This window comes from Saprolegnia parasitica (genome assembly GCF_000151545.1).
Source record: "Saprolegnia parasitica CBS 223.65 unplaced genomic scaffold supercont2.3, whole genome shotgun sequence".
NCBI classification, from domain to species: Eukaryota; Oomycota; class Saprolegniomycetes; order Saprolegniales; family Saprolegniaceae; genus Saprolegnia; species Saprolegnia parasitica.
Window position 1 is genome coordinate 1,243,983 of NW_012156397.1, and position 11,107 is coordinate 1,255,089.

Consider the following 11,107-nt stretch of genomic DNA (forward strand, 5'->3'; position numbering starts at 1 on the left):
ATTTTCGTGTCATACATGTTCTTCATGATTGACATCGCATCACATGAAACGAAGAAGATGAGGCCTCAGAATGACGATTTGAGCAATAAAGTGGTCGGAAATGGGCTCGACGGTGTGATTGAAGTCACTCAATGGAATTAACGCAAAGGTCCGAATAAAAAAATACAAGCTCTGAGAGGGTCAGGAGAGGGCTCGAAAATATGATTCGAATCACGTCAAGTAAAAAAATAATGAGCCAAAAATGGGTCTTTAAAATGACCATAAAAGAAGGCTTCGAGAGGCCAAAATGAGCGTAAAGAGCAGGAATATCGCAGGGGAATGGCTGCATGTGCAATGTATGTGTGTGCATTAGAAAAAAAGAAATAATTCGTAGTGTAGTTGTAGTTGTTGGTGTGTGGTAGTCGTTTCCGTATGAGGTGTCAGATCCATCTTTTCCGATCGCAAAGGCGTTACTGATAGAATGCTAATGTGAAGCGCTGCTTGTCGCCTCCTAGCGGCAAGTATCGGCCGTGTTACGAGAACGGTATAGAGCTTGTGAGACAGCACGGGCTGGGCTGGTCTTTGCTGTGCATCGACTGGCGTTGCGCCGCACTTCGATAAGGCACAAAACTCGGGACTCTCACGAGAAGCATCAAAGGCCAAGTATCCATGCTTGGTGAGATTAGGTTCACGAAGCTTTGTCGTCGATGGACTGTGAGATACATGTATATGAACGTGTTTCGCGTTATTTTTTTTATTTTTTTGTCAGGCGGTGTATTACCGGGATTACCACTATGGGTTTTTCTTTTTCTATGTGGTCCATCGTCAAGCTACTTGATCGACCAGCAGCGTCTGCGGTCGTGAGCCAGACCCGTGTTGCGGAGTTCCACTTGGATGCGACCGTGGGCCGACCTGGAGCTGCAGCACCCGAAGGTACACAGGGGGTGCTCACTTAAACTCGCGGGCTGATGGAAGTCGTTGGCTTGGCGACCGACGCGAAATGTCGGGTGGTCTGGTGTTGATGCAGGTTGATTGCTCGTGGTGCCGACACTGGTCGAGTTGTTTTATTTTGGCGTCTTGGTCGGTCGTCGTACATGAAAGTGTTTTCGTTTTGGCGCTGGGCTTGTTGACGTGTTTTCGTTCTCGAGGCGTGGAGCTGGGCGATTGACTGGATGCATTAGTTTTCGTTTAGGCGGCGTGGTGCGTTGGATTTGGTTTCTTTGTTTGGGTCCATGTCTTGGGTTTCGGGCATTGGGTTTCGGGGTCGTATGATATGGATCTTGCTGCTGAAGGTTGATGGCTGATGGCGTTAGCGGTGGTGGCGGCGGCTGGCTGATTTGTGCTCTGTGCTCTTTGCTCTTTGCTCTTTGCTCGGTGCTCTGTGCTCATGTTGGTTCAGTGTTGGATCTGATGTTGGTTGTGGTCCCCCTGACCGTTGTTTTTGTTGCTGGCTGGCTGGAGCATTTATTTCTTTGTCTTCCTCGGATACGTCGTCTTGTACAGCGTGGCGATGAGTTCCTCATCGCTCAGCGTCGCGTGGTCTGATGGCGCGGCTCGCAGCAGGCGAAGGCGTCGATTGACGAGGCCTCCTTCTGCCGCGGCCTGGATGACCGACGGCCGCGCCTCTGAGGACGCGGCCACTCGTCGGTTGGTTTCACTGGCGGAACGGCTGGAAAAACGCAGAATCGTCCGTGTTATGCGTTATCTTCGTTGTTACAAAGAGTTCGCATACGTAGAGACTAGCAATCTCCTTCTTCGTCATTCGCTCACCAGGCCGTGGGTGCGCAGGCGGCGGCGCGGGGCCTCGTCTTGTTCTTGTATAGTAGCCCGGGGGCGCTTGCGGCCGCGGGTAAGGCCCATGGCGACAAGCTCCGTGGATTCCTTCCAGGCTTCGCGATCGGCGGCAAAGCTACGCAGTTTGTTGAGGTCCTCGAGAGACATCAGCGACAGAGGCGGCGTCAACGACTGAAGGTCGCGGTGCAACACGATCGGCAACGTGATCTTGGTGCGGCCTAAAAAACGGGGCGCCTCGGGAGCGGCAAAGAAGCGGGCGGCGGCAATGTTGGCAGGGACGTCTTTCTTCAGGCGCAGCACGTGACCCAGCAGGCGCCAGCGTTGGCGGGCGACGATCTCGCTCAGCGGGACACTGTTGCAGCGCTTGTAGAGCGCGACGTCGCCGACCTTGTTCGGGTGACAGATACCTGGAAGGCGGCGCAGCTGCCGCGATGGAAACTGTCAAGGCCCGCCAAACTCGTTGGCGTCAGGGCCCACGTGCCACAGTTTTACAAAAGGACCGGAAGCACTTGTACAGCCGCACACGGTTGCCTTCCGAGATGAGGCCTCGACGCATCAAGATCTTCCACATGTTGTTGAACGCCGCAGTCGCCAATCGCTTCCGAGCGCGCAGATCGGCCGCGTCGTCGAGGAGGCTTCTTGGTCGTGTGCCACGCCAAAGAGGCCGCGTGCGTCGGCGCGTCAACCTGCGTCGACCTGGATACCTGCGTTTCTTCCGTCTTGTCTCCATTCGTCTTGAGGTCCCACCGGGCGAAGACGGATGTCGCCGCGGCTTTGATCCTGGTCATGGCGGCAGCGTCGTGGCAGATGAGGTCCGAGTCATTGGCGTGAGAATAGATATAGTGTATTATAGCGCCGTCACGGGCTTATGCATCGTCGATTTCGTGGTCGCCCAGCAGCATCATTTGCTCGTTAAAGTTGCTCACCCACTCGAAGCAGTCGTCACAGACACGGACGGGGTCCTTATACCCTTGCGATGGCAGCGGTACGCGGCGCGACGAGTGTTCAAAGCAGAAGGAGAATCCACACTGCCGGCAGTGGTGGCGGCGCACGAAGAGCGAAAACTCGCAGTTGCACTCCTACAAAGTCCATCTCAATCTCGTTTCTAACATTGTACAAGAGATACCTTGCAGCGCGAGTCTTTGCTCCAACGCGCCACGTTGCCAGAGAAGGACGACGCAACCGAGAAGCTCGAGTCACAGCGGCGTCGGCTCGAGCTCATGGTGCGGAAGCGTTGCTCGAGGCGCTGCTGGGCTTCGAGCACGTCGGGCTCGTCGTTCTGAAGCATACCGTGCTCGCGCAGCATGTCTTCGTATCGGTACTCTTCCTGGTTCTCGTTCAGCGTCGTCATCGTTCCGAGGTCCGTCGAGAGCGTCCGGCCCTTTGGCAGCGGCGGCCGGCCCACGGGCGACTTGTTGCTCATGGGCGACGGCGGCACGGGCTTGACGGACGACGACGAGGACGCCTCGGGGCTCTCAAAAATGCTGCTCGTGACCTGCACGACCGTGTTTACAAGGTCCGAGAAGCCAAACGACATGTCAAGGCGCGTCTTGGCGTCGCTCGGGCGCCGATGGCGGATGCCTTCGTCAAAGTCGTTGGCAAACTGATGCGCGCGGACGAGCGACTCGCGCGTCGAGGTCGACGACGTCGAGACCGTCGACGCCGTCGAGTTGGCGCGTGCCTTCCCGACCGGTGGTCGTCGTGGTCGGTGGAGACGTGGCCGACCGGGGCTCACGGCCGGCAAGTCGGTCGCAGGATTGTGCGGCACCAAGTCGTCGACAAACGAAATCTCGCTTGCCGACCGAACGCGCGCCAGCGTCACCTTCATGACCTCGAGCTCGGCTTGCATCTTGCGGTTGGCTTCTTCCAGCGCGGCCTTTTGCGCGAGCTCCGACTCGACCTTCTTGAGCTGATCCTGGAGCTTCTTCTTGTCGGCCTGGAGCGTGTGGACGTTGCGCAGCTCGCGCCGCAGCTCGAGGAGCGTCCGCATCGCGACGCGGCGGCGCCATTGACACTGGAGGCGGATGATGCGCCGACGCGAGCGAAGATAGGTCGAGCGGCACAGCCACCGTCGCACGTGCTTTTGCACAATGGTAGCCATCTTGGTCTCGCGCATGAACTGGACCACGACCTTGGCCGCCAACTGGCGGTGCTTGGACTGCAGCTTGAGCAGCGCGCGGCGAAAGCTCTGGTACTGGCGCCGCGCCATGTGCATGCGCGCCCACGTCTGAATGCGAAGGCACGCGCGGGCTTCTGTCCGAGCTCGACGCTCGACGCGCGCCACGTAGCACCGGTACGCACACTGGGCAACGAGCGCGGCGGCCCGGAGCGCCAGATACGCCCGCCGCGCGACGCTGCCGCGGTAGATGCGCTGGGCGTGGATCGCGGCGTGGGAAAACACGCGGCGCTTGAGCGTCTCGAGGTCTTCGAACGCGCGTCGGCGCATAAAAACGCGCGTCTTCCCGAGACTAATGTGCTGGTGGTTGAGCGGCCTACGCATCGTAAACGTCAGATACACAGTAACGACGAGGTGGCGGCGCACCGGGGCGCGGTCGACGATTGGAGCGCGTCGACCACGAGTACAAACTCGGGCAGCATCAATAGCTCGTGAGCTTGCGTGTAGGCCGCGATCTCAGGCACGCGAATGCGCGCGACGAGGCTGCCGTAGCTGTGCAAAAACTCCTTGTGGGTGAGGCGGACGGGGAACCCGGCGCGGGCCACCTTGACGGCTTCAAGGACGCCGCCGCTTCGAAGCTGCTCGACGGTACGCGGCCGGTGGAGGGCGCCGGGGGCGTTGGCGTCGTTGGGCTTGATGCAGCGCACGTAGTGCGGGCACGTGGTCTCGATCGTGCTGAGGAGTTCGGCGAGCTGCGTCTTGAACTGGTCGGCGACGTTGACCGCGCCAATCGCCGAGTTGGCGTTCGCACGGCGCTTGGACGGCGCCTAGACAGAAAAAGACCCGTGCGTACAGGGCGCGTAACAGGAAAACGGTAGCGTACCGCGGCAGCGGCAGCAGCTTGGGCGCTGTAGATTTCTTGGAGGACGCCGTTCTCTGCCGACGCGAGCAGGTCCACGAGCGACTCGAGAAGCGCGTCTTTGTTCTTGTCAAGGAAGCCGTCGACCGAGTACACAACCGGGCCTGCGTAGTGGAGGACGGTGAATTGGCCGTCGCGGAGGTGGGCGGGGCTCGCGGCAAACATCGCGTTCTTGTCGTTAAACTCCTTGTAGTACTTGGTCGCGAGCGCCCGGTCACTGCCCTTGGGCACCTAAGAGTCGCGCTCTCAGCATCCTGTTTCAATCATCAATTGCAGGATCGTACGCGGCACTCTTGGTCGAGGAGCGAGAAGAGGCCGATGGGCTTCTCCTCGAAGAGCTCGATGCACGGCACGTTGTCCGGAAACGCGATGAATTCCCACGCAATGTGCTCGGCTTCGTACAGCTTTTGCTCCGTCTTGAACACATACGTGTTGAACTGCTGCTGCAGCGACTCGTTGGCGTAGTTGATACAGAGCTGCTCAAACGAGTTGATGGCCATGATCTCAAACCCGAAAATGTCGAGGAGCCCAATCAGGTGCGTCGCCGCCGTCGTGCCGGCAATCGATTGGTTCACGCGCGCGACGAGCCACGCAAAGAGGCTCTTGTACGCTTCCATCGCGAGCGCGTTCCGTGCAGTCTTGGCCTGGCCCACGCTCATGCCCATGACAAAGACCTCGCCGTTCGTTCGAATCGACCGCTTCGTCAGCGCCTTCTGCATGTCCATGGGCGGGACGTGGAGCAGCTTGGCCGCCGTGTAGAGGTGCCCGAGCGACGCCTCCGTGACGAACGCTGTCCGCATCGCCGGGTCCGAGTCGTCGGTCGTATGGAACGCCACGTTGCCGAGGTGCAGGACCGCGACGACGACCGCAAAGATGTCTTCCATCTGCGGGCCGGGAATACCAATGTCGCGCATCGCCTGGAGCGTGATCGGGAACTGATCAATGTCGAGGACGCCGTCGCGCCGCTCCATGCAGCCGCTTTGGTTTAGGAAATCAAACTCGCTCAGCGGTACGAGGTTCCAGTCATGAAATTTGCGCCGAAGGTCGAGGCCGTCAATTTGTGGCAGCGAAATCTTCTTGCGCTGCTTCTTGGGCGGCAGCTGGAGCTCGTGCATGGTCGCAATGAGCTCGTAAAAGATGTGAAAGTTGCGCTCGGTCGGCGACTGCGTCACGACGCGGACTTTCTCGAGGAGGTACGTGCGGATGTTGGCGCCGACAATGACGCAGTGCGACGACGACGACGGCGTAAACTGCACCTCGATGAATTTGCCAAACCGACTGCTGTTGTCGTTGCGGACCGTGCGTGCATTCCCAAACGCTTCCAAGACCGGGTTCGACTGCAGCACTTGCGACTCGATGGACGGCCGGCCATCGTTGCTGACGCTGTCAAGGCCGGCCGACATGCGCGCGAGGTAGTTCATAATGATCTTGGTCGCTTCCGTCTTGCCCGCGCCCGACTCGCCGCTAATAAGGATCGCTTGATTGCGCCCGTGGCGCGTCATGTCGAGGTACGCACGCTTCCCGATCGTGTACAGATGCGGCGGAAGGCCTTCGTCGAGGCCAAAGTCACCCATGTGCGACGTCGCGCTGTAGCGACCCATGACGTCGTCGCCATACAAGGCGAGGCTCTTGAACGGGTTGATCGAGAGCAAAATGTCGCCAATCTTGGTGTAAATGTCGTCGCGGTCGTACCGGCTCGAGAGCGCCTGGAGGATCGAGGCCTCGTGCAGATGCGGAAGCGTGATGAGATCGGCGTTCTGCTCCTCGTCCTCGGCGCGGTTGCGTAAGAGCACGTTCGTGCTCACGCCGTCCTTGTCGGTCACGAGCACGACGGTCTCGCGCGCGCCGGTCGCGTCGCGCACGAGCGTGAGGCCGGCGCCGTCCTGGCCGACCACGGTGGCCGCGGCCCAGATGGCCTCGTCGTCGGCTACCCATACATGCGCGCCCACTTCCATCGTCGTCCGAGCGCGGCTTGGCCTTTCTGTGCGTCAAGAGGTTTTTTGCCGTGTGCCAGCGCCGGGGGCACCTTGACTGCCAGGACGGGCGACATGTCTTAGAGCAATGCTGAGCGGCCCGTGAAGGGTCCCTTGGGCGTTTTCTATTGGCGCCCGCGGGCATTTTTAGCTCGTCGTCTGGAATGTGATTGGCGCTATAGAGTTTACCTGCTGGTTTGTATACTTTCAGTGCAGCAGGTCCCTCGCGCGTCGTCAAGCGCTCGCGTCGCCTCTCTCGTGACAGTGGGTCTATATTGGGAGGTTTTTGACCACGTTGCTGCTGCCGGCTCGACTCTCTACAACGCTGCTGCGGCTGCGACGGATTGTACTGGTATCGTTTCTGCAGGAGCCTTGGCGGCTTCTGCACGTTTGGCGAGAGGAAAAACAGTCCACCTCGCGTGCGTCCAGAATCGAAGAAGATGCGGGCAGGCTCGCCACAGGCTCCATGGCTATAAATGGGTGGGCGCCCAAATTCAGGTGAATGGAAGAAGTCGACACGGCGGCGGAGGACGGCGCGGCTGCGAAGCGAGGGCGCGTTGTGCATCGCGCTTGCCACGTGGCGCTGCGAAGCGTCGAGGAGCAATTGCAGAGGAGCGCTCGTCCTTGATGGCGCAATTTTTACGCTGAAAATCGAGGATGTAGCTACTCGTGATGGACTAGCTATTTCCACATTATTCAACTGGACAGTGACGTGGTTCGGTGATGGGGATGGACTGAAGCTCACGAAGCTTCTCTCGTGCGCAAAAATACGGCGACCGCTTCGAGCCCGACAGGACGCTTCCATGTCTTCCCTACTTGTCTGATTCACGACCGCGTCGCATGATGATGAGCCCCGTCGCTTTGGGTTCTAGATCGCTTGCCCCGGGGCACGACGGTCCGACCTGGTCGGCCGATTCTTTTTTAATAAAATAAAACGGTCGCCGCATATCCAGATATCCAGTGGTCTGTAATAAAATACACGGTGGCCTCTTGGTGTTTGTATGTCGGTCGTGCCTCGCGTGATAAAAATGCACGCCTCGTCGCGCCGATGATTGGCTGCCGCTTAAAATTATAACCAATCCGCGGCCTGCCCCAGCCCTACGTCGCCCCGTCGCCACTTATCTTGCTGTTTGTATGCGGAGCGGTTGGCCGCCACGCCTGGGGTTTTCATTTCGCAAGTCGCCGGCTTCCGACTCCGCTTCTCCGCAAACGACTAAGTCTTCCGAGCCCTAAGGCAGAGAAGTAGAGCATACAGCAGCAGCAGCAGCAGCATCCTCATCATCATGGCCCTGGAGACTAAGGCGTCGCTGGCGACGCTCGCGCAGACCCAGTACCAAGGGTTCACGCAGTTGCTACAGACGTTCGATGGACGCGTCCATGAGCACGAGACGCTCCTGGGCGTAAGCCCCATGACTGGCAAGGTAAGACGCTTTTTCCGAGTGCATATATACACGGTGCGGTGAGCACGTTGGCGTCTGGCATCGATACAGTGGACGTGGGGTCTAAACACGTATCTTTGGTCGTGATGAGACGACGAACTGCTGCATATTGGGCCTTGCGCCATGGCGCGACCGAGCACGGAAGCGCATGGCGCACGCATCCACACACATACACCTTCTTGCCCTATGCACCTATGGCCGGATGATTCATATCTGTCTCTGGTCAGGCCTGTGGAAAGCGCAAGCGCACGGAGAATGGCAAGCCCATGTACACTACCGCGCGCCCGGTCAATGGCCAAGAAACCACGCTCCTTGCGATCTGCGACAAGGACTGCGTGCTCCTCGAGGCGCCCCACTGCATTACCGACTTTATGGCTCTCTTTGCCAGTGCCAAGACGGTACGACGACTCGACGCGCAGGAAGATCGCTCACGCCGAGATATATGGGCGTAGGAACCCGACCAGGCCAAGCTCTTGCACGTGCTTGAAGCCACGGCCAAGAAGGGCACGCCGCACGCAGCCGCCGTCATCACGGCGTTCGAGACGACGGGCGGCATGAAGACGGCCAAAGCTTGGCTCGAAGCCGCCGTGGCCTTCAACCAGACGACCTTTTTGCACCTGGTTCTAACGGTGCTGAAAGCGCTGCCTATAACGCTCGCGAGCATCACCGAGGCGCGCATCAACGAGCCGATCGTCGCGCTGCGCAAGTCGCCGCCGAACGACGTGGTGAAGCGGTCGGCCCAGGACCTCCTCAAGTCGTGGCGCACCAAGTTTACAGAAAAACCCGCTCCTCCTGCTACCAAGGGCAACTCGAGTCCGCCGTCCAAGCAGTCGTCCCCGACAGCGGCGGCCGTGGTGGCGCCCCCAGTTGTCTCGGCCCGCGTGCCCACGAAGAGCAACACGCTACTGACCAACCTCCTCATGAAGCCCAAGGAGACCAAGATTACCAAGGCCAAGGACACGACGTTGACCAAGATGCTTCAGCAAAAGCAGCTCAAAGACAAAGAAGGTATTATCGCCAGTGGTCCTTGTAGCCTGTCGCTCAGTGTCGTGCTAGGTGTCTCGGCGGCCGCGTCGTCGCCAATCGGGAAGGGCCTCGCACTGCCCGCGATTGTGAGCTTTGGCGACGTCAAGACGACGGACGCACCGGCCGTCACGAGCAAGAAGCGTATCCGCTGGGCTGACAACCACGGCAAGGACCTCACGCACGTCAAGCTCATCGAGTCATGGCGCGACATTGTGTACCACACGGAAGCTGACGATGAACCTGCCGCGCCGCCCGCCGCCGCGCCGCACCATGACGTACGCCACATCCTCCTCTCTTGCCGTGTAGTAGTAGCTCATGTAACCCGTAGAGCTTCAAGGACGCCAAGCTACGGGAGCACGCGAACGAAAAACACGCGTTTCAACAGTACGCGACTGATGGTGTATTCCAACATGAACTAAGATGTCGATGTAGTAAACACACGGAGCGTCCCGCGCCCATCAAGCCGACGATGGAGTGGCGCACGCCGCTCGCCGTGCAGCTGCCGCACGACGTGGCCGGCCGCGCCGCCGACCACACGACGAACGAAACGACGGCCCAAGCTGCCCGGACGCGCAAGGATGTCGAATGGATCTTGCTCGGCAACGAAGTGCCGCCGTCGACGCCGCACGAGTGGGTGCGGTCGTCGGCCGATGTCTTTATGGGCCCACCCGTTCGTATTGCGCTCGCGGATGGCTCGCCCGAAGACCACCGCCACGATGTCTATGCACTGCCGCCTGTGGCGGCCGACACGGCGGCCGTAGCCAGTGTCTTGTCGTTGCTGGAGAAGACGACTGTGGCGCTTCTCTTGGACAATGAGCACGTGCTGGCACAAGTGTACGACGAAGTGCTCCGCACGCGCCGCCGCATCTCGGACGCGCGCATCTATGAGCTTGTCGAAGCCAGTCGCTCGCAAGGCGGCTACCACCACCCTTCGCATCCCCATAACAGCTATAGCACAGAAAGTTCGAGTAGAAATCCGTCGACGTATGTCGAGTACGGCGCCAAGAAGCGCGGGTATGACGGCGGGTCGTACAGCGAGCCCGCGGGGTATGCGGCGGCCAAGCGCCACCAGCCCGCGGCGCCCATGTATAGCCCGCCACCGTCGGCGTACGCGCCCGAAACCGACGCTGCATTTGGCCGCCCCGCGCCGACTACGGACCGGCCGCGGTACCGCAAGGTACCGTGCAAGCATTACCGCACGGCCCGAGGCTGCAAGAAGGGCGACGGTTGCCCGTTCGTCCACGAAGGGGCGCCCGGTAACATGCAAACGGGCGGGCGCCCGTCGGCCTTTGACACCTCGTACGGTCGGGGCGGCTACGGCACCCAAGCGCGACCAACCAACGGCGGCCGCGGCTACTAGAATTAGGACGCATAACGTAATTTAGCAACCACTGGGAACATTTGCCTAATTTTCACAACTATGTAATATCGATAGTCTTGCTTTTTACACTCGTTGTTGCTTTCAGGAGGACAATGTCTCTCTCTCTTCGTGTGCGGTAGACCAGTAGTGCGGGTGGTGTTGGCTTGTACGTTCTGAGATGTTCCTGCAGCGCGCTGTGGCCCACTGGCATCGTTGGTCGCATTGGCTGCCCAGTGAGTGTGCTGGAGCCTCAGCGACATCAACGCGCTACGGCGTGTCGACGAGATATTTGTATCGGTTTTCTTTCATCATTCTCGAACTACAAGCACGAGGCGCGCACAAAGTGGCCGCGACGTCACCTCGTCCCGCGGATCGCGCTCCTGCCTCCGCCTGCCTAAATCAAGTCCCTCAACCGAGTACAGACAACGAAGAAAGTCCGACAATTTTATTTAGCATAGTTTTATCTATTGTTGTTGAATTGGGTCCTCTATTACAATAGAT

General features: G+C 59.3%; 2 protein-coding genes across 2 annotated transcripts; one reads left to right on the forward strand and one right to left on the reverse strand.

Annotated features, from left to right (window-relative positions):
- Nucleotides 1-2,596: 2,596 nt before the first annotated feature.
- Nucleotides 2,597-6,816, reverse strand: SPRG_01581 (hypothetical protein). The gene is made up of 5 exons (XM_012339787.1): nucleotides 5,093-6,816; nucleotides 4,773-5,039; nucleotides 4,316-4,716; nucleotides 2,900-4,265; nucleotides 2,597-2,852 (listed from the first exon to the last, which is right to left on the reverse strand). Exons 1-5 carry the CDS (start codon nucleotides 6,761-6,763, stop codon nucleotides 2,640-2,642), a joined length of 3,918 nt encoding a protein of 1,305 aa, XP_012195177.1. The 5' UTR covers nucleotides 6,764-6,816; the 3' UTR covers nucleotides 2,597-2,639.
- Nucleotides 6,817-7,961: 1,145 nt separating this feature from the next.
- On the forward strand, nucleotides 7,962-10,679 carry SPRG_01582 (hypothetical protein). The gene is made up of 6 exons (XM_012339788.1): nucleotides 7,962-8,202; nucleotides 8,448-8,618; nucleotides 8,673-9,228; nucleotides 9,277-9,521; nucleotides 9,575-9,630; nucleotides 9,679-10,679. Exons 1-6 carry the CDS (start codon nucleotides 8,065-8,067, stop codon nucleotides 10,604-10,606), a joined length of 2,094 nt encoding a protein of 697 aa, XP_012195178.1. The 5' UTR covers nucleotides 7,962-8,064; the 3' UTR covers nucleotides 10,607-10,679.
- The last annotated feature ends 428 nt before the right edge of the window (nucleotides 10,680-11,107 follow it).

What these genes read in the sequence shown, in the direction of transcription:
- SPRG_01581 (XM_012339787.1), bottom strand. Translation starts at nt 6,763, where the DNA reads ATGGAAGTGGGCGCGCATGTATGGGTAGCCGACGACGAGGCCATCTGG. An exon ending in TCCTCGACCAAGAGTGCCGC is followed by an intron (nt 5,040 to 5,092) that starts GTACGATCCTGC and finishes CGCGACTCTTAG; the next exon opens with GTGCCCAAGGGCAGTGACCG. An exon ending in GCAAAGACTCGCGCTGCAAG is followed by an intron (nt 2,853 to 2,899) that starts GTATCTCTTGTA and finishes TGGACTTTGTAG; the next exon opens with GAGTGCAACTGCGAGTTTTC.
- SPRG_01582 (XM_012339788.1), top strand. Translation starts at nt 8,065, where the DNA reads ATGGCCCTGGAGACTAAGGCGTCGCTGGCGACGCTCGCGCAGACCCAG. An exon ending in CCGCCGCGCCGCACCATGAC is followed by an intron (nt 9,522 to 9,574) that starts GTACGCCACATC and finishes TGTAACCCGTAG; the next exon opens with AGCTTCAAGGACGCCAAGCT. An exon ending in GAAAAACACGCGTTTCAACA is followed by an intron (nt 9,631 to 9,678) that starts GTACGCGACTGA and finishes ATGTCGATGTAG; the next exon opens with TAAACACACGGAGCGTCCCG.